We start from the raw sequence: 22,191 nt of genomic DNA, 5'->3' as shown, positions 1-22,191 counted from the left end.
ACTAAGCAAACACAAACACACACACACACACACACACACACACACACAGAGGAGATGCCCCAGAAAGAATAAAGAAATTATAGGAATGGTAAGGTTTTGAATCATGGACAACACTGTGCCTTTTTTTTTTAATCAGTAACTAGAGAAAGCTGAAGCAACAACTGAACACAGAATAATATATCATGGAGGATAGCAGTTGGTTTTCTATGAGTGTCTATTTATTTCTTTTAATTAACTTTTATTGGACTAGGTTTGCTTTATAATGTCCTATTATTTTCTTGCTATACAACAAAATAAGTCATATCTATACATTTATCCATTCTCATTTTAGATTTCCTTCCTATTTATGTCAACCAGAGGATCTCTTTATTCCCAATAATTTCTCATTTTTCTAATTTTTTTAAATTTAATTTTTAACACCAAAAACATTTTTATTGGATTACATCCAATTAACTGTGTTGTGATTCACAAATACATATATGGAAGCTTTAATCTGTAGCAGGATGAGATGTGGAGTTACCACAGGAGGTAACTAGATTTGGATGAGGTCATAGAAGTAGAGTTCCATTTTAGCTTTAGTGCCCTTAGAAGGGAATGAAGAGTCTTGCGTCCTCCCACCCCCCCAAATGTGAAGAAAGTAGGAAACTGGCTCCTCCACAACCAGACCACGATGCCTCCCTGATCTCGGGCTTCCAGCCTTCAGAACCGTAATATATAATCTTCTCTGTTTAAGTCATTCAGTCCTTGGTATTCTGTTGAAATAGCCTGATTCGACTGAAACATGTGTGAATGGGATTGAAGGAACGTATGGGAAGGTGTAAGGTCTTCGTGGCCACATGATTTTTTCCTTTGGCCAAATCACCCAAAACACAGTAAGTAGGTGGTGTTGAACAGAGGAGGCTAAAGGAAAATTCAGTTCAAGTGATTGTTTTTATAATGTAATCTATTCTTGCATCACATTCTCTGTGAATATAACAATCATTCTTTCATTCATTATTTCAGGTCATTTCTTACAAAGATTTATTATATTCCTGGGATTCCACTAGGCCTAAATGAGTTTTGAAAGTGAAAGTTACATGGATCCAATCTTTATTGAAATGAAACCCACCACATAGGTTTAACAGAAGCTTATAAGTAACAGAAATTCTCGGGTTTGTGTCACAGAACAGCAGATAAAGGAACAACTTGTTTAAAACCATCCTCTTATAAGCTGGAAGCCCACTCCAGTACTCTTGCCCGGAGAATCCCAGGGACAGCAGAGCCTGGTGGGCTGCCGTCTATGGGGTCACACAGTCGGACACGACTGAAGCGACTTAGCGGCAGCTTATAAGCTGTCTTCACCTGTTCAGCTGGCCTTCATTGTTCTGAAAAATTGCATGCCCTAAAAACTTCCCACAGCTTCAGTTCAGTTCAGTTCCGTTGCTCAGTCGTTTCAGACTCTTTGCAGCCCCATGAACTGCAGCATGCCAGGCTTCCCTGTCCATCACCAACTCCCAGAGCTTACTCGAACTCATGTCCATTGAGTTGGTGATGCCATCCAACCATCTCATCCTCTGTCATCCCCTTCTCCTCCCACCTTCAATCTTTCCCAGCATCAGGGTCTTTCCCAATGAGTCAGTTCTTCGTATCAGGTGGCCAGAGTAATGGAGTTTCAGCTTCAGCATCAGTCCTTCCAATGAATATTCAGGACTGATTTCCTTCCGGATGGACTGGTTTGATCTCCTCACACTCCAAGTGACTCTCAAGAGTCTTCTCCAACACCACAGTTCAAAAGCATCAATTCTCCGATGCTCAGCTTTCTTTATAGTCCAACTCTCACATCTATGCATGACTACTGGAAAAACCATAGCTTTGACTAGACAGACCTTTGTTGGCAAAGTAATGTCTCTGCTTTTTAGTATGCTGTCTAGGTTGGTCATAGCTTTTCTTCCAAGGAGCAAGCATCTTTTAATTTTGTGACTGCAGTCACCACCTGCAGTGATTTTGGAGCCCACAAAAATTAAGTCTCTCACTGTTTCCATTGTTTCCCCATCTTTTTGCCATGAAGTGATGGGACCTGATGCCATGATCTTAGTTTTCTGAATATTGAGTTTTAAGCCAATTGTTTCCACTAAAAAAAACCTTGCCTGCCAATACAGGAGACATAAGGGACAAGGGTTCGATTCCTGGGTCGGGAAGATCTCTTGGAGGAGGGCATGGCAACCTACTCCAGGATCCTTGACTGGAGAACACCATGGACAGAGGAGCCTGGTGGGCTACATCCATAGGGTCGAAAAGAGTCAGACATGACTGAAGTGACTTAGCACAGCACGGAGAAACCCTGACCCTGAAGCCATAGCCAACTGTAAATAATTGTCAAATTCGCCACCAGAGGGCAGGCTTGTCCCAGTCAGCAGGCTGAACTCTGGAAAGTGGGTGGGGAGGTGCACCCAGGGTTTTCTTTTAAGATGCTGACTTCCGCAGTCAAAGCATCACATCTTGGCCGAGGAAATGGCTAGCACGTGGGACTCTGCCTCAGATTCTGGTTGTCACTGTGGCCTTGGTTGTTGCAGTGGCCTTGGTTGTTGCAAAGGCCTGTGGTCTTCCAATGTCAAACAATAGCCCTGACATTTATGGAGGGTTTATTCTGCACCAAGCTCTGGGCTCAGTGGTTTTATCTGAGTTAGAGATCACATGGTACCCATTCAGTATAGGAGAGATAGATTCAGAGAGGGATAGTGACTTCCTCCAAGGCACACAGCCTGTAAGTGGTGGAAATGGAAGTTCTGTTTGTCAGTGCTCTTGAATACTGCACTGTGCTGTCCCAGTGCCCAGCAGTGTGGTGCCCGTGTTGAGCTTTCTAATAAAATAGTGGAGTCCTAGGCTCCTGTCTTATAGGAGGAAGCATGAAAGAGCATGAGGTTCAGATGTTTTCCTTGTTGTTTTCTCTGAAGAAACTGTTATTCCTGAAACTGCCCAGATAAAATAAAAATGGAGTAGTTCCACCTTCTACAGTAGTTCCCAATGTCTGGTCCCCCAACCAACAGCATCAGTATCACTTGAGAATTTGTTCTAAAAGTGATTTCTTTCCCCTCTGCAGATCTGTTGATCCAGAAATTCAGAGGGCGGGACCAACAATGGAATTTTAGGAAGTATCTCCTCCAACCTCCACCACATCTGCCAGAGATGCTGAGGCTCCTTTCTTTGAGAGTCCAGGTAAAGCAGGGATGTAGGAAAAAGATCTTCTCTGGTTCAATTCCTCCCTTCTTTCCACTCTATCAGAGAAGGTCAGGAAATCCTCCACCAAACAGACCACTGCTATAGGTGAGTGAGCCTAATTGTTAATCTGATAGCACTGTTTTAGTCTGACTTTTGAATGCTCAGTAATCCAGCTCAAGTCCTTCTGGTCACTGCAGTGTTAACAGCCATTTTTCAGAGTGTGCGCGTATGTGTGTGTAAGGTCATGGAACACTGACCACATGGCGGCAGCCATAGACTCTGGAATCCACTCAGTCCCACGTCCATCCCCAACCATCGTCCCTCCACCTTCTCAAATGCCTGGGAAGGAATAGCCACGTGAATTGACGTCTAAGGGATGAAACATGTGCTGAACCCAGAGAACTCCTGCCTGGTGTCCAGGCTGCAGATGAAAAAATGCCCGCCCCTAGAATGACCACATCCTCATCCCTGGACTATGTGAATAAGATTCTTTATATTCAAGAGGAACTTGGCAGCTGTGATGAAGGACTTTGAGATGTGGGGATGACGCTGATTATCCAGTGGGCCTGATGTATTCAGAGGGTCCTTAGTGAGGGAGACAGACAGGAATGAAGATGCTACACCGCAGTCTCTGGATGTGGAGGAAGAGGCAGGAGTCAAAGAATGTAGGTGTCCCCTGGAAGCTGGAAAAGGCAAAGAAATAACTCACCCCTAGAGCCCCCAGAGTCCCCGTGGACTTTTCATTTTAACGAGCTTTAACTACAGCTCTGTTTTTTTTCCAGTAGTCATGAATGGATGTGAGAGTTGGACCATAAAGAAAGCTGAGCACCGAAGAATGGATGCTTTTGAACTGTGGCGTTGGAGTGGACTCTTGAGAGTCCCTTGGATAGCAAGGAGATCAAACCAGTCAATCCTAAAGGAAATCAGTCCTGATTATTCACTGGAAGGACTGATGCTGAAGCTGAAACTTCATTAATTTGGCCACCTGATGTGAAGAACTGACTCATTGGGAAAGACCCTGATGCTGGGAAAGATTGAAGGTGGGAGGAGAAGGGGATGACAGAGGATGAGATGGTTGGATGGCATCACTGACTCAATGGACATAAGTTTGAGAAAGCTCCATGAGTTGGTGATGGACGAGGAAGTCTGGCGTGCTGCAGTTCATGGGGTCGCAAAGAGTCGGACATGACTGTGCATCTAAACTGAAGGGAATAAATCTGTGTTGCTTTAAGACACTGAGTTCATGGTATTTGTTTCAGCCACAATAACGACTTTATACACTATCTTTCTGGGCCTTTACCTAACCTGCGAGGCTCCTTCCCAACTTGGAGCCTCACACAAGCCATCCTGTAGCCTGAGCCACCCTGGCTGCCCTCTCCACCTGTCCCTGCACCTGGGGGTCCCTCTCAGCATTCTAGTCTCAGCCTAAGTGTCTCCTCTGCAAGGAAGCTGTCCCTGACCAGGTCATGTCCTCATGGCCCCCAGGACTGCTGTCATGCATCCCTTTACTTCAGCACACCTCAGGGAGCTCTCTTAGGACCCCCCTGGCCCCCTGATTCCCCACCTCTGTGAGCCTGCCCCCCTGACATCACCCTTTCACATCAGTATTTGTGTAACATCCCTTTCCTGCTGGACTGAAGGCTCTGAGGCCAGAGACTGGCTTGATCATGGTTCAGGGGAGGTTTGTGGGATGAATGGAGGGTGGGGGAGGCATGAGGAGACCACCTGCCTCCAGCTCAGCTGTTCCTTGTGTCTTCACCACAACCTTCCTCTATTCCCTATTCTCCCATCAGTCATTCATTCAACAAACTTGACTCCTGGACGGTAAGTAGCAAGTTGTGAGAACTTGGTATCATGTTACTTCTCTGGGCCTCAGTTTTCCCTTGTGTGAAATGAGGGAACTTAAGGATCCTTCCATTTCTCCTTACATACAGGTGTCTCTTCTGCACACATGTGATACCTTGTGTCAAAGGATTTATTTGTGGGATGAAAAAGAAAGGAAACTAGGTTTGGAGGAAGGACGGAAACCATAAAATACAGACCATGATTTCAAAGGCCCCTCAGGTGAGCCCGATTTAAAACTCTGGGTGTATCTGCAGCTGCCTGCTGTCTGGCAGTTAGTCTCTAGGTGGGTCTCCAGGTGGCCCCACCTGTGCTGTGATGGGGTGACAGATCTCAGAAGTGTGGGACAGGCTGCAGGCGAGGGGGAGGCACCGGAATCGCATGCTCCCTCCGGGACATGGCACCTGCCGGTGGTCTGGGGTAGGAGGAAGTGTAAATGCTCTCTCTGAGGGTGGCCTCTGGTGGTGGGAGCCATTTCTGCTTCAACTGTTCGTAGAGTCCGTAGTTTGTAGGGGGACCTGCAAGACAAACCAGAATCTGGGTGAACAAGGCTTAGAGGAGGAGGCCAGCATCCTCGGGACAGGAAAATGAACGGTTGGACTCTGGAGGTTCCCCAGGCTGCTGGACCAGGCACCTGGATTATCAGTGTACCCGAAGGGAGAGAGAGTAGTAGTAGGTGTGTTCTCAGTCGTGTCCAACTCTTTGCAACCCCATGGACTGTAGCCTACCAAGCTCCCCTGTTCATGGGATTTCCCAGGCAAGAATAGTGGGTTGCCATTTCCTTCTCCCAGGGACCTTCCCAACCCAAGGATCGAACTCAGGTCGGAGGTTTACAAGAAAATGCTGGTCCTGCCAACCCCTGAAGTTTTCAGTATGTGGCTTGCCTCCTGTTATTCAGGAGGGACCAGACATTGCCGGAGACCTTGGACAATTCAGCTTGATGACTTGATTGAGCATGACCTCATCACCTCCTGGGTACTCACTGACCCAGCCTAGCTGGGAAGAGCATGTGCTTGGGAGAGTGATCTGCAGGAGAAACTCTTACAGAGAAACGCGGTGTAACAAGCAGCTCGCCCTCTGCCCTATATCCCTTCATATCCGAGGGTAGAACTGCAGAAAGATAAGAGCAAAGTGTGCTGGGAGCTTGCAATGGAAGTCAGATCAAGTCACTCTCCCGGAAAATCTGAGCAAAGTCTTGTTTCTGCAGGAAGGACACAATCCACACTCTGGTGAGCCCCTACCTGGACCTCCTCTACCCCTGATGTGAAGCTTTTTCACTTGTTATGCCCTCCCTCCCCAGGAACACTCTTCCCCCCAGTTCCTGCATAGCTCCCTCCTTCTCAACTCAGCTATCTCTTCCAGAAAGACCGTCCTGTGTCATCCCACCCAAATGAGAATCAACATACCCACCTCACTTTCTGCCTGTTACCCGCTGGTTTTATTTTCTATGCACCACATATCCCAATCCAATATGATAGTGTTTACTGGATCTTAGGTTGTTTTATTCATCGATAATATCTTCTTTTTTTAAATAAATTAATTTATTTATTTTAATTGGAGGCTAATTACTTTACAATATCGTAGTGGTTTTTGCCATACATTCACAAGAATCAGCCATGTGTACATGTATCCCTCTCAATAAAATCTTCTATGTCTCTTCACTGGGGTATAAATTCCCTGAGGGCAGGAATTCCTCCCTATTTGTCACTGTTGTGTCCCCAGGTGCTTCAATAGGGCAGGCACCTGGGGAATACTCAGTTGGTGTGGATGAAGTAGATGATGGATCTGAGTGTACAGCAATGCTGCTCTCTATCACCTGTGCTCCAGGTAAACATGCTGCTGCAGGTGAGGGCTCCATCATACAGCAACATCATCCAACATCACAGGGAGAGGGTGGGTTACCCAGGGGGTAAACAGGACTCTTCTTTTACCTTCTCATTCTAATGCTCTGCTGGAGTCAGGGTCACCTGCTTGGGTCCTCCCACTAAGGTGGGCACACCTGAGCCCTATGTGCTTATGAACCCCTTAGAGCCCAGTAAAGGGGACGATACCGAAAGATAAAAATACCGAGAAGAGGGAAGTCAGCTTTCTCTGGGAGCCACAGCAGCATCTGTCTGTTCCACGTGCGGAGCTGCGGCAAGCCTGGGTGATAGTTATGCCGGTTGTAATGGTCGTCGTAGGTGCTGATCAAATAGCGCTGCGAGGGCTCCTGGTGGTGGGTGATCAGGTGTTTGTATGGGAGCCCCTGGAAGGACAGACACAGTGCACGTGTAACCAGTCGGAGCAAGGTGTCCACCTGGCTGTGGCTGGAGGCAGAAGCTGCCCACGCTGGAGTCTGTGGTGCTGATGGAGAGGGTCCCCACTATGGAGATGCGACTGCCTGAACCCTGGGGAGCACCAGTGGGAGACACACTTGTCTGCCCCACCCCGACACAGCTCACCTTCAAAGACACAGCCCAGTTCAGCTGCAGTCAGGTCTCTGTACGAGGGGGCCCCAGCCAAGTCAACTCACCCTGAGAATGAGCTAAGGGGACACATTGAAATGAAAGTAAAGACACCCAGCTGAACAGGAAGAGCCTGTGCTATCTCGTTGCACGCCCTTGTGATGTGAAATTATCCCCTTTGATTTATCTTGAGTCTCATCCATCCAAGTGTCTATTTCCAAGTGAAGGATGCTATACGGTGAGCCTGACATCTATACCTTCTATTTCCATCACTTACTATGGGAAGAGTCAGAGAATGCTCCATAAATTGCCTTCTCCTGCAAAGGATTTAAGTCTCCCTCAGCTGGAAACTCAGCGAGTGATTTCTTCGGTGGGGACTTATTTACAGGGAGAAGAAAGCCATGTTCTCCTGACACTGGGACGCTTGCCTGAATCATTGCTTTTCCTAAGAAAATCCTCTTGGCCCTAAAAGGGAATCCTAGGGGCCTGGTTTGATTTACAGGGGAGGATAACGTGGATTCCCAGGCTTATCCTCTTGACTGGAGCAGACGGGGAGGTCCATGACCACTATGGCCTAAATACACTGGCTGCACCCAGTGTATACACGTCAGGCTCACCGTATAGCATCCTTCACTTGGAAATAGACACGTGGATGGATGAGACTCAAGACAAATCAAAGGGGGTAATTTCAGATCACAAGGGCGTGCAATGAGATAGCACAGGCTCTTCCTGTTCAGCTGGGTGTCTACTTTCATTTCAAATGGTGGCTCCATAAACCAGTCAGATCACAATGCCAGAGGAAGTCAAGGGGGATGGGCACAGACGTTAAGCCAGAGTTCCTGAGATCCACATCACCGGGTCCCTGGAGTGTATTTCCTAGGTCAAGGAAAGGAAGTTGGTGGGGTTCCCATCAACCAAGGGAAGTTCTGAAGAGGCAACACAAAGGGGAAGAAGAGAAGCCAGGAGGGATTTTCTTACTGTTTCTCTTGGTTTGGGGCACAGTCCTGCCTTCTTGATCATGTACACAAGATTTTTGTTTCAGTCAGAAAAAGTTAGCTTAAAAATCAACATTCAGAAAATGAGATTATGGCATCCGGTCCCATCACTTCAAGGCAAACAGATGAAAGAAAAGTGGAAACAGTGACAGATTTTATTTTCTTGGGCTCCAAAATCACTGTGGATAATGACTGCAGCCATGAAATTTAAAGATATTTGCTCACTGGAAGGAAAGCTATGACAAATCTAGACAGAGTATTAGAAAGCAGAGACATCACCTTGCTGACAAAGGTCCATATAGTCAAAGCTGTGGTTTTTCCAGTAGTCATGTATGGATGCAAAAGTTGGACCATAAAGAAGGCTGAGTGCTGAAGAATTGATGCTTTCGAACTGTGGTGCAAGAGAAGACTCTTGAGAGCAAGGATATCAAACCAGTCAATCCTAAAGGAAATCAACCCAGAATACACATTGGAAGGACTGATGCTGAAGCTGAAGCTCCAATACTTTGGCCACCTGATGTGAAGAGCCCACTCATTGGAAAAGACCCTCATTCTTAGAAAGACTGAAGGCAAAAGGAGAGGAGGGTAGCAGAAGCTGAGATGGTTAGATAGCATCACAAACTCAATGGACATGAATCTAAGCAAATTCCCGGAGATAGTGAAGAACAGGGAAGCCTGGCGTGCTGCAGTCTATGGGGTCACAAAGAGTTGACTGAGCAACAATAACAACTGTAAGCTGACATAGAGAGGACTGCCTTTGTTTTTTGTTTGTTTGTTTCTTATTGCTTTGGGTCTTCATTGCTGTGCATAGGCTTTCTCTACCTGCAGTGAGAAAGGGCTACTCTTCGTTGCAGTGCACAGGCTTCTCTTTGCAGTGGCTTCCCTTGTTGCAGATCATGGGCTCTAGAGCACATTGGCTTCCATAGTGGCAGCATGAGGGCTCAGGAGTTGTGACACACAGGCTTAAGAGCCCCATGGCATGTGGAACTTCCCGAATTCCAAGGATCTAATCTGTGTTCCCTGCATTGGCAGGTGGATTCTTATCCATTGTACCTCCAGGGAAGTCTGAGACAACTGCCTTTGAAAGAAGAGTTTGTCACTTACAATTCCTAAGAGAAGGGGTATGTCCCATCTCACAGGGCCACATGGGAAGCACCAAGGTGAGTCAGGAGACAGAAGGAGTGAAGAGAACAGGGTCCAGAGTCTTCATTCTGGTTTCTGTGAAATGAAAATATCTCCTGTCATATTAATTAACAGGAAATATCACAGCCATTAATGATTTCTGCCTTCCAAATGTGAATGAGGGCTCTCAAAAGGCTCTCAAAATTGTGATCCAGCAGATGTTGCCACCACCACCACCTCCCCTACCCCCATGGTGATTGATGAGGAGTTCAGGGGAATGCAAGAAGCAAGGAGAACAAGAAAACAGGATTGGCCCCAGATAGCCGAGGTGTATATGAAAGGAATGAATTCAGTGAGCCAAGGGGCTTGCATCTTCCCATCCACAGAATGCTAAATTCCTTAACTTGATACTTGATCTCTGATGTTCAGACTGCCTGCTCCTTTTGTTGCAAATTTGAATATAGCCTCACTTGCCTCCTGCTTGCTTGGAGCAGTTTTCCCAGAGCTACTGAGATGCTGTCTCACGGGCTCAGAGTCCTAAACATTTCCACCAAATAACGTAACTCTTTACTTTCAGGTTGTGACTATATTTTTCAGTCGACACTTCCAACAGAGTATGGGCAAGGCAGGGTGGGCAAGTTTGAGAGGTGTAGGATTGCAAAATTCGAATAATTCCAGGGTATCTCTGGTTGTCAGTGCCTGGCTCTGGAGTAGGGGATGTTGGCCTGGAATGTGAGCCTTGGATAAAGAAGGTGGTTGAGGGATGGGTTGTGAATTGGTTAGTTTGCATCTGAAAGGCAGATGGCAGGCAAGTTGTGTATTATCCCTAGGAATTAGCCCTGGGAGGGAGAGCCTCCCCAGGATTAACAAGGTCACTAAAACATCAAAGTATCATAAAATACAGAAAATTTAAAAACATGATTAATACATCTGCCAAGGGGACAAAATAAGCAAGGTGACAATATATAGCCTTGACATACTCCTTTTCCTATTTGGAACCAGTCTGTAGTTTCATGCCCAGTTCTAACTGTTGCTTCCTGACCTGCATACAGATGTCTCAAGAGGCAGGTCAGGTGGTCTGGTATTCCCATCTCTTAAAGAATTTTCCATAGTTTGTTATGATCCACACAGTCAAAGGCTCTGGCATAGTCAATAAGGCAGAAATAGATGTTTTTCTGGAACTCTCTTGTTTCTTTGATGATCCAGCGGATGTTGGCAATTTGATCTCTGGTTCCTCTGCCTTTTCTAAAACCAGCTTGAACATCTGCAAGTTCACGGTTCACATATTGTTGAAGCCTGGCTTGGAGAATTTTGAGCATTACTTTACTAGCATGTGAGATGAGTGCAATTGTGTGGTAGTTTGAACATTCTTTGACATTGCCTTTCTTTGAGATTGGTATGAAAACTGACCTTTTCCAGTCCTGTGGCCACTGCTGAGTTTTCCAAATTTGCTGACATATCGAGTGCAGCACTTTCACAGCATCCTCTTTTAGGATTTGAAATAGTTCAACTGGAATTCCATCACCTCCACTAGCTTTGTTCGTTGTGATGCTTCCTAAGGCCCACTTGACTTTGCATTCCAGGATGTAAGGCCTACTTGATTTCACATTCCAGGATTTCTGGCTCTAGGTGAGTGATCACACCATCATGATTATCTGGGTCATGAAGATCTTTTTTGTACAGTTCTGTGTATTCTTGCCACCTCTCCTTAATATCTTCTACTTCTGTTAAGTCCATACTGTTTCTGTCCTTTATTGAGCCCATGTTTGCATGAAATGTTCCCTTCGTATCTCTAATTTTCTTGAAGAGATCTCTAGTCTTTCCCACTCTATTGTTTTCCTCTATTTCTTTGCATTGATCACTGAGAAAGGCTTTCTTATCTCTCCTTGCTATTCTTTGGAACTCTGCATTCAAATGGGTATATCTTTCCTTTTCTCCTTTGCTTTTGGCTTCTCTTCTTTTCACAGCTATTTGTAAGGCCTCCTCAGACAGCCATTTTGCCTTTTTGCATTTCTTTTTCTTGGGGATGGTCTTGATCCCTATCTCCTGTACAATGTCACGAACCTCTGTCCATAGTTCATCAGGCACTCTGTCTATCAGATCTATTCCCTTGAATCTATTTCTCACTTCCACTGTATAATTATAAGGGATTTTATTTAGGTCATACCTGAATGGTCTAGTGGTTTTCCCTACTTTCTTCAATTTCAGTCTGAATTTGGCAATAAGAAGTTCATGATCTGACCCACAGTCAGCTCTCAGTCTTATTTTTGCTGACTGTATAGAACTTCTCCATCTTTGGCTGCAAAGAACTGGACATGGAACAACAGACTGGTTCCAAATAGGGAAAGGAGTACATCAAGGTTGTATATTGTCACCCTGCTTATTTAACTGATATGCATCATGAGAAACAGTGGGCTGGATGAAGCACAAGCTAGAATCAAGATTGCCAGGAGAAATATCAATAACCTCAGATATACAGATGACACCACCCTGATGGCAGAAAGCAATGATGAACTAAAGAGCCTCTTGATGAAAGTGAAAGAGGAGAGTGAAAAAGTTGACTTAAAACTCAACATTCAGACATCTAAGATCATGGCATCTGGTCCCATCATTTCATGGCAAATAGATGGGGAAACAGTGGAAACAGTGACAGACTTTATTTTGGGGGGCTCCAAAATCATTGCAGGTGGTGACTGCAACCATGAAATTAAAAGATGCTTACTCCTTGGGAGAAAAGTTATTGCAAACCTAGACAGCATATTAAAAAGCAGAAACATTACTTTACCAACAAAGGTCTGTCTAGACAAGACTATGGTTTTTCCAGTAGTCATGTATGGATGTGAGAGTTGGACTATAAAGAAAGCTGAGCACTGAGAAATTGATGCTTTTGAACTGTGGTGTTGGAGAAGACTCTTGAGAGTCCATTGGACTGCAAGGAGATCCAACCAGTCCATCCTGAAGGAAATCAGTCCTGAATATTCATTGGAAGGACTGATGCTGAAGCTGAAACTCCAACACTTTGGCCACCTGATGCAAAGAGTTGACTCATTGGAAAAGACTCTGATGCTGGGAAAGATTGAAAGCGAGAGAAGAAGGGGGCGACAGAGGATGAGATGGTTGGATGGCATCACAGACTCAATGGACATGAGTTTGAGTAAACTCCGGGAGTTGGTGATGGACAGGGAGGGCTGGTGTGCTGCAACCCATGGGGTCACAAAGAGTCAGACATGACTGAGCAACTGGACTGATCGACTGAAGGGGATAAAAATCCCATCAACTCATGGCCAGTTTGAAGAGCTGAAGGGAGAAGAGTTAAGCGGGGTGGGAGATGGAAAAGGAATCTATGGCAGTGGGGGAGCACAGGATGAAGGACCAGAAAGGCTAATAGAACTGAAGCAGCCATGTGGAAGTGATGCTGTGTCCAGGCACACAAGCAGACTATTTGAACAGAGTCCCTAGGAATGAATGTCCCATTGCTTGGTTCTATTTTGTGTGTGTGTTGGAGGAGATATCTTAATTTTAACCAGAGTCTATATGTGTGATTGATTATCCCTTTGATCAGGGTTTGTGATGGGGAAGCAAAGGTCTTTAAAAAAGGGCACCCAATGTGTATTGAGATCTAGGCCACAAACCTCATGTACATTGATGGTTAGGAGCGGGGAGCCTCAGATTGTGGGTTCTAATTTTTACTTCTTTGTATTAAAATGCAACTAGGAATAAATATACCATATGACCCAGCAATCCCACTACTGGGCATAAAACCTGAGAAAACTACAACGCTAAAAGACACATGTACCCTCAATGTTCATTGCAACATTATTTGCAATAGCCAAGACATGGAAGCAGCCTAGTTGTCCATCAACAGATGGATGGATAAAGAAGATGTGGTACATATACAATGGAATATTACACAGCCATAAAAAAGAATGAATTTGAGTCAGTTCCAGTGAGGTGGATAAAACTAGAGCCTGCTTTATGGAGTGAAGTCAGAAAGAGAAAAACAAATATAGCATATTAATATTTATATACAGAATCTAGAATATATATAACACACACACATATATATATAACACATATATAGCATATGGGAGTATATATAACACATGTATAGCATATTAACACATATTTATGGGAGGGAGGTTCCAGAGGGCGGGACATCTGTATACCTATGGCTGATTCATGTTGAGGTTTGACAGAAAACAACAAAATTCTGTAAAGAAATTATCATTCAATTAACAAATAAATTTTAAAAGAATAAAGTGAAAAGCAAATATAGCATATTAACACATATATATGGAATCTAGAAAAATAGTATTAATGAGCCTACTCGCAGAGAAGGAATGGAGACACAGATATAGAGAATGGGCTTGTGGACACAGTTGGGGAAGGAGAGGGTGGGACAAATAGAGAAAGTAGCATTGACATATATACACTATCATGTGTAAAATAGACAGCTGGTGGGAAGTTGCTATGTAATACAGGGAGCCCAGTCTGGCACTCTGTGATGACCTAGAGAGGTAGGATGAGGGGATTGGAGGGAGGCTCAAGGGGGAAGGGATATTTATATGATTATGGCTGATTCACATTGTTGTATGGCAGAAACTAACACAGCACTGTAAAAAATAAATTAAAAAATAGATAAAAGAACTACAAAAATAAAATAAAATTGTATTTGTGTCTTCAGTGCACATGAATGCTAGTGGTTGGCAGCCCCATGCATCAGTATGGTCCAGGAATGCCAGTGGGCCAAGGATGCTAACACAGAACTGAAAATCTGACACTGCTTATCCTAACATGAATTCCCAGATGCAGAAGTTGTCATTGTTGCTGTTTAGTCACTAAGTTGTGTCCCACTCTTTGCTACCCCATGCACTGCAGCACACCAGGCTTCCCTTGTTCTTCACTATCTTCTGGAGTTTGCTCAAACTCATGTCCATTGAGTCAGTGATTCCATCCAGCCATCTCATCCTCTGCCACTCTCTTCTCCTTTTTCCTTCAATCTTTCCCAGCATCAGAGTCTTTTCCAGTGAGTCGGCTCTTCCCATCAGGTGGCCAAAGTATTGGAGATTCAGCATCAGTCCTTCCCGTGAATATTCAGGGTGGATTTCCTTTAGGATTGCCTCATTTGATCTCCTTGAAGTCCAAGGTAGATGAACAGTGAGCTCTGGCAGATGATAAAACAATATCTGAGGAGCCTCCTTGCTTGACTGTTTGATTTGCTGACCAGCCCCTGCTCAGTGCCTTACTCACAAGCTACAGATTTTAGATGAGACACTAACCACCCTTGGGCACATCTTATCTGAAAATGAGGGTGCTGAGCTGGACAATCCCTTGGGTCCCTTCTAGTTCTAAAATGCTCCATCCTGGTAAATATCCATACCTCACCCAAAATTTAAGCAGAGGTAGGGTTATGTGGGAACCTGGCAGGCTACAGATCATGGGGTTGCAAAAGAGTCAGACATGACTTAGTGACTAAACAACAGCAACAACAATAGGGTTATGCGGGGTAGAAGTAAGGGGACAGACATTACCTCTATAAGCAGCAGACTGGCAGAAGAAGAACTTGGGGTAACACCCAGATTGTAGTGAGAAAAGGGCATACTTGTGCACCCAGTGGGTGAACACCTACAGGCTTATTCTCCCCAGGCTGAGCCTGGGGGTGGCACCCACAAAGGTTGATATAAGAGGAGGCTTTCTCTCCGGTTTCTGTAAGGGCCAGGATTTCTGAGCTTCCAACACACTCTCACCTAATTTAATAAATGTCTCAAATGTGTGGTCTTGTGCCTGGGAGGCAGGTTCTGAGGCTGCAGTGCCCTGCTCCCTGCTCTGGAGGCCTGGAAGTCAACCACACTCACAAATAGGTACTCAACGAGGGAGAGCAAACTAAATGGCCCTTGACTTTTCATACGAAAGAACAGGATGCTTGGCCATCAGTGATATTATACAAACACTGGCTATGCAAACATCATCACTACTCACTTTTGGAGTGCCTTGTGTGATTCCTGACTACACTCACCCTAACTCAACATCTGCCTTTGTTTGTTTCACACATCCTTTGCCTACCTCCTGTTGGAAGGGTGTGGAGGGATGGGGAAAATGGCCCAGAAAAAGTGCTGGGATACCCAACGAGGGAAACGCCACCCACTTGAGATCAGGTGGACATCTGCCCACCCAGTGAATAAGGGTGAATGATATCAGCAGCCTCCCCCCACCACACTTGGCTGGGGAGGGTATTAATGAGACCACTCCTGTGTCCCCAATAGAGAACTGAGCTAGAAAGAGTCTGGTTGTTTATTGTCTCCTGAGCACTGGGAGGGGGCCAGGCAGAGTGTGGGGCCCTGAGCCCTCTTACCTCAACTCTCCTCTTGCTGTACCACCTGGAGATCTGGTCGGGTCTGTGGCCTGGGAAGGGGACGTACTCTTTTCTGTAAATGGTCTGGGGGGGTTTCTCAGTGGCTTTTGTGAACTGAAAAAAAAGAAGTGTTTTTTTCAGGACAGTTTCTGTGATGCCCCTTCTCAAACTTCTGCTGCATCCCCTCAGTTCCCAACCACTGGAAGCTGGGCAGAGAAAGGGTAAATAGGCATCCCGCACAGTGCGGGCTTGATTGTACCACCTCCCTTTCAGTACTTGAAAAGGAGTGCATTCAGGGACTTGGCACTCCAGTCCAAGACCCCTTGGAAAAGCTGTTTGGTGTCACCTGGTCGCTCGCGGTCTACACTTGTTCCCTTTCTCTCTTCTCACTCCCTGCCCCTCCTCCCTCCTGCTTGACTCTTCCCGTTCTTTTTCTTCTTTGTCTCTCACTCTTCCCAGCTCTATGCTTTCTTTCCCCTGAAAATGAAAGTGTTAGAAGCTCAGTTGTATCCAACTCCTTACAACCCCATGGACTGTAGCCCACCAGGATTCTCTCTCCATGGAATTCTCCAGGCAAGAATACTGGAGTGGCCAGGGTCACCAAGCCTTCCATGGTGTCCAGGGCTTTACCCAACTCATCCTGGGATGGCATTGACCCATCTCAGTAGAGTGAGAGCAGCCTCTGCACTGGTTTTATGTCTATAAGAGACACTGGGCACCCTCAAGCTTCTCCTTGGGACTCATAGGAGAAGTGGTCCAAGCTCTCTGGAGCCCCACCATTACAGTTGAAATAGAAGCCCAGAGAGAGAGTTTCTGTTGATGAGTGGGCTCAGAAGCTGACTGCTAGTAACACTAGAGAGGCACCCATGAGCCCTTTGAACTCCAACCACCAGTAGCACCCTGTGCAGGATGCCTCATCTAAACAACAAACAAGACAAAAATACAAACCCAATCATCAGCAGACACGAATACCACCTCACTCAGCCTTGCCCAACAGAGGAAAAACAAACAAACAAACAAAATCTCAGCACAAATCTCACCCTATATGAAGCTTACACAAACCACTGGACCAATCTTAGGAGGGCAGAAATCAAAAGGAAGATAGAATTCAACCTTGAAGCCTGGGAAAAGGAGAACTCAAACACAATAAGTTAAAAAAACAAATAATGAAAAGGCAGAGAAATACTACACAAATAAAGGAACAAATTAGAAACACAGAAGTCCAAATAAATGAAGAGGAAATAGGCAAATGACCTGAAAAAGAATTCAGAATAATGATAGTAAAGATGATCAAAAATCTTGAAAACAAAATGGAGAAAATGCAAGAATCAATTAACAAAGACCTAGAAGAATTAAAGAATAAACATACAGAGACAAACAACACAATTACTGAAATTAAAACTAATCTGGAAGGAATCAATAGCAGAATACCTGAAGCAGAACGAATCGGTGAGCTGAAAGATAAAATGGTGGAGATAACTTCTGAAGAGCAGAATAAAGTAAAAAGAATGAAAAGAACTGAGGCTAGCCTCAGAGACCACTGGGACAATATCAAACACACCAACATTCAAATTATAGGGGTCCCAGAAGAAGAAGAGAAAAAGAAAGTGTATGAGAAAGTTTTTGAAGAGATTATAGTTGAAAATTTCCCCAACATGGAAAAGGAAATAGTCAATCAAGTCCAAGAGGCTGAAGGAGCCTCATACAGGATAAATCCAATGACAAACATGCCAAGACACATACTAACCAAACTAATAAAGACTAAACACAAAGAAAGAATGTTAACAGCAGCAAAGGAAAAGCAACAAGTAACACACAAGGGAAACCCCATACATTTAACAGCTGATCATTCAGCAGAAACTCTGCAGGCCAGAAGGGAATGGCAGGATATATTTAAAGTACTGAAAAGGAAAAATCTACAACCAAGATTACTGTACCCAGCAAGGGCCTCATTCAAAATTGATGGAGAAATAAACAGCTTTTCAGACAAGCAAAAGTTAAGAGAATTCAACACTACCTAACCAGCTTTACAACAAATGTTAAAGGGACTTATACAGTAAAGAAATACAAGAGAAGGAAAAAGACCTACAAAACCAACCCAAAACAATTAAGAAAGTGGCAATAGGAACATATATATCAATAGTTACTTTAAATGTAAGTGGATTAAATATTCCAACCAAAAGACACAGACTGGCTGAATGAATCAAAAACAAGACCCGTATTTATGCTGTCTACAAGAAACCACTTCAGACCTAAAGACACATATAGACTGAAAGTGAGAGGATGGAAAAACATATTCTAAGCAAATGGGAAGCAAAAGAAAGCTGGAGTAGCAATCCTCATATCAGACAAAATAGACCTTAAAATATAAGAAGATTATAAGAGATAAGGAACGACACTACATAATGATCAAGGGATCAATCCAAGAAGAAGACATAACAACTGTAAATATCTATGCACCCAACATAGGAGCGCCTCAATACATAAGACAAATGCTAAAAGAAATAAAAGGAGAAATTGACAGTAACACATTAATAGTAGGAGACTTTAACACCCCACTTGCACCAATGGACAGATCGTTAAAACAGAAAATTAATAAGCAAACACAGGTCTTAAATGATACATTAGATGAGATAGATCTCATTGATATCTTCAAGACATTCCATCCAAATGCAGAAGAATACATCTTCTTCTCAAGTGCACATGGAACATTCTCCAGGATAGACCACATCTCAGGTCACAAATGAAAACCTCAGTAAATTTAATAAAATTGAAATCATATCAAGCATCTTCTCCAACCACAATGCTATGAGACTAGATATCAATTACAAGAAGAAAACTGTAAGAAATACAAACACCTGGAGATTAAACAATACATTTCTAAATAACCAATAGGTTACTGAAGAAATCAAAAGGGAAATTAAAAATTTTCTAGAAACAAATGACAATGAAAACATGACAACTGAAAACCTATGGGGTGCAGCAAAAGCAGTTCTAAGAGGGAATTTTATAGTAATACAATCCTAACTCAAGAAACAAGAAAAACATCGAATAGACAACCTAACTTTACACCTAAAACAACTGGAAAAAGAAGAAGAACAACAAAAAAACCAAAATTAGTAGAAGAAAAGAAATCATAAAGATATGAGCAGAAATACATGAAAAAGAAATGAAAGAAACACAGTAAAGATTAATAAAACTAAAAGCTGGTTCTTTGAGAAGACAAAATTGGCAAACTTTTAGCCAGACTCATCAAGAAAAAAAAAGAAAAGAATCAAATCAACATGAGAAATGAAAAAGGAGAGGTTACAACAGATGGTGCAGAAATACAAAGGATTATAAGAGACTATTATGAACAACTATATGGCAATAAAATGGATAACCTGGAAGAAATGGACAGATTCTTAGAAAACTTCACAATCTTGCAAGAATAAACCAGGAAGAAATAGAAATTAGGGACAACCCAATTACAAGCACTGAAAGTGAAACTGTGATCAAAAATCTCCCAAGAAACAAAAACCCAGGACCAGATGGCTTCACAGGAGAATTCTATCAAGCATTTAGAGAAGAGCTAATGCCTATCCTTCTAAAACTCTTTCAAAAAATTGCAGAGGGAGGAACACTTCCAAACTCATTCTATGAGGCCACCGTCACCTTGATACCAAAACTAGACAAAGGTAACACACAAAAAAGAAAACTACAGGCCAATATCACTGATGAACATAGATGCAAAAATCCTCAACAAAATTTTAGCAAATAGAATTGAGCAACACATTAAAAAGCTCATACACCATGATCAAGTTGGGTTTATTCCAGGGATGCAAGGATTCTTCAACATATGCAAATCAATCAATGGGATACACCATATTAACAAATTGAATGATAAAAACCATATGATAATCTCAATAGATGCAGAAAAAGCCTTTGACAAAATTCAGCACCCATTTATGATGAAAACTCTTCAAAAAATGGGCATAGATGGAACCTACATCAACATAGTAAAGGCCATATATGATAAGTCTACAGCAAACATTATTCTCAATGGTGAAAAACTGAAAGCATTCCCCCCCCTAAGATTAGGAACAAGACGAGCATGTCCACTTTCACCACTATTATTCAACATAGTTCTGGAAGTCCTAGCTACAGCAATCAGAGAAGAAAAAGAAATAAAAGGAATCCAGATCAGAAAAGAAGAAGTAAAGTTCTCACTGTTTGCAGGTGACATGATACTGTACATAGAAAATCCTAAAGATAGTATCAGAAAATTACTAGAGCTAATCAGTGAATTTAGCAAAGTTGCAGGATGCAAAATCAATACACAGAAATCACTTGCACTTCTATATACTAACAATGAAACATCAGAAAGAGAAGTTAAGGAATCAATCCCATTCACCATTGCAACAAAAAGAATTAAATATCTAGGAATAAACTTATCTAAGGAGACAAAAGAACTATACACAGAAAATTATGACACTAATGAAAGAAATCAAAGATGACATAAATGGAGAGATATTCCATGTTCCTGGGTAGGAAGAATCAATATTGTGAAAATGACTATACTACCAAATGCAATCTACAGATTCAATGCAATCCCTAGCAAATTACCAATGACATTTTTCACAGAACTAGAACAAAAAATTTCACAATTCATATGGAAACACAAAAGACCCTGAATAGCCAAAGCAGTCTTGAGAAAGAAGAATGGAGCTGGAGGAATCAACCTTCCTGACTTCAGATTATACTACCAAGCTACAGTCGTGGAGACAGTATGGTACTGGCATAAAAACAGAAATATAGACCAATGGAACAAGATTAAAAAACCCAGAAATAAACGCATGCACCTATGGGCACCTTATTTTTGACAAAGAAGGCAAGAATATACAATGGGGCAAAGATAGCCTCTTCAATAAGTGGTACTGGGAAAACTGGACAGTGACATGCAGAAGAATGAAATTAGAACCCTTTCTAACACCATATACAAAGATAAACTCAAAATGGATTAAAGACCTAAATGTAAGACCAGAAACTATAAAACTCTTAGAGGAAAACATAGGCAGAACACTCAATGACATAATTCAAAGCAAGATCCTCTATGACCCACCTCCTAGAGTAATGGAAATAAAAACAAAAGTAAACAAGTGGGACCTGATTAAACTTAAAAGCTTTTGCACAAAAAAGGAAACTATAAGCAAGGGGAAAAGACAACCTGCAGAATGGGAGAAAATAATAGCAAATGAAACAACTGACAAAGGATTAATTTCCAAAATACACAAGCAGCTCACACAACTCAATACCAGAAAAACAAACAACCCAATCAAAAAGTGGGAAAAAGACCTAAACAGACATTTCTCTGTTTAGACATACAGATGGCTAACAAACACATGAAAAGATGCTCAACATCGCTCATTATTAGAGAAATGCAAAGCAAAACTACAATGAGCTGTCACCTCACACCAGTCAGAATGGCCATCATCAAGAAGTCTACAAACAGTAAATGCTGCAGGGGGTGTGGAGAAAAGGGAATGCTCTCACACTGTTTGTAGGAATGCAAGTTGATACAGCCACTATAGAAGACAGTATGAAAGTGAAGTGAAGGTGAAGGTCACTCAGTCGTGTCCAACTCTTTGGGACCCCATGGACTATACAGTCAATGGAGTTCTCCAGGCCAGAATACTGGAGTGGGTAGCCTTTCCCTCCTCCAGGGGATCTTCTCCACCCAGGGATTGAACCCAGGTCTCCTGCATTGCAGGCTGATTCTTTACCAGCTGAGCCACAAAGGAAGACAGTATGGAGAGTCCTTAAAAAACTAGGAATAAAACCACCATATGACCCAGCAATCCCACTCCTAGGCATATACCCTGAGGAAACCAAAATTTAAAAAGACACATGTATCCCATTATTCACTGCAGCACTATTTACAATAGCTAGAACATGGAAGCAACCTAGATGTCCATCAAGAGATGAATGGATAAAGAAGTTGTGGTACATATACACAATGGAATATTACTCACCCTTAAAAAGGAATGCCTTTGAGTCAGTTCTAATGAGGTGGATGAATCTAGAATCTATTATACAGAGTGAAGTAAGTCAGAAAGAGAAAGATAAATATCATATTCTAACACATATATATACGTTATCTAGAAAGATGGTACTTAAGAATTTACTTACAGGGCAGCAGTGGAGAAACAGACATAGAGAATAGACTTGTGGGTATGGGGAAAGGGGAGGAGAGGGTAAG

General features: G+C 43.2%; 1 protein-coding gene across 2 annotated transcripts in view; it reads right to left on the bottom strand.

Annotated features, from left to right (window-relative positions):
* Nucleotides 1-5,155: 5,155 nt before the first annotated feature.
* CFAP107 (cilia and flagella associated protein 107) overlaps nucleotides 5,156-22,191 on the bottom strand; it is a 35,820-nt gene continuing 18,784 nt past the window's right edge. Inside the window, exons 2-4 of one of the 2 annotated variants that reach the window (XM_081493803.1) lie at nucleotides 15,954-16,067; nucleotides 7,108-7,285; nucleotides 5,156-5,558 (exon numbers count right to left, since the gene is read on the bottom strand). In XM_081493803.1, the coding sequence (XP_081349929.1) occupies nucleotides 5,374-5,558; nucleotides 7,108-7,285; nucleotides 15,954-16,067 (477 nt within the window). In that variant the 3' untranslated portion in view covers nucleotides 5,156-5,373. The remainder of the gene's footprint in view (nucleotides 5,559-7,107; nucleotides 7,286-15,953; nucleotides 16,068-22,191) is intronic. The other variant, XM_081493805.1, reaches the window with a different exon arrangement.

The sequence above is a fragment of the Giraffa tippelskirchi genome, chromosome 5 (genome assembly GCF_054371585.1).
Source record: "Giraffa tippelskirchi isolate mGirTip1 chromosome 5, T2T-mGirTip1v1.2.pri, whole genome shotgun sequence".
In the NCBI taxonomy this organism is placed as follows: Eukaryota; Metazoa; Chordata; class Mammalia; order Artiodactyla; family Giraffidae; genus Giraffa; species Giraffa tippelskirchi.
Note: the sequence above shows the minus strand (reverse complement) of the source record. Positions and strands in the feature narration are given on the sequence as shown.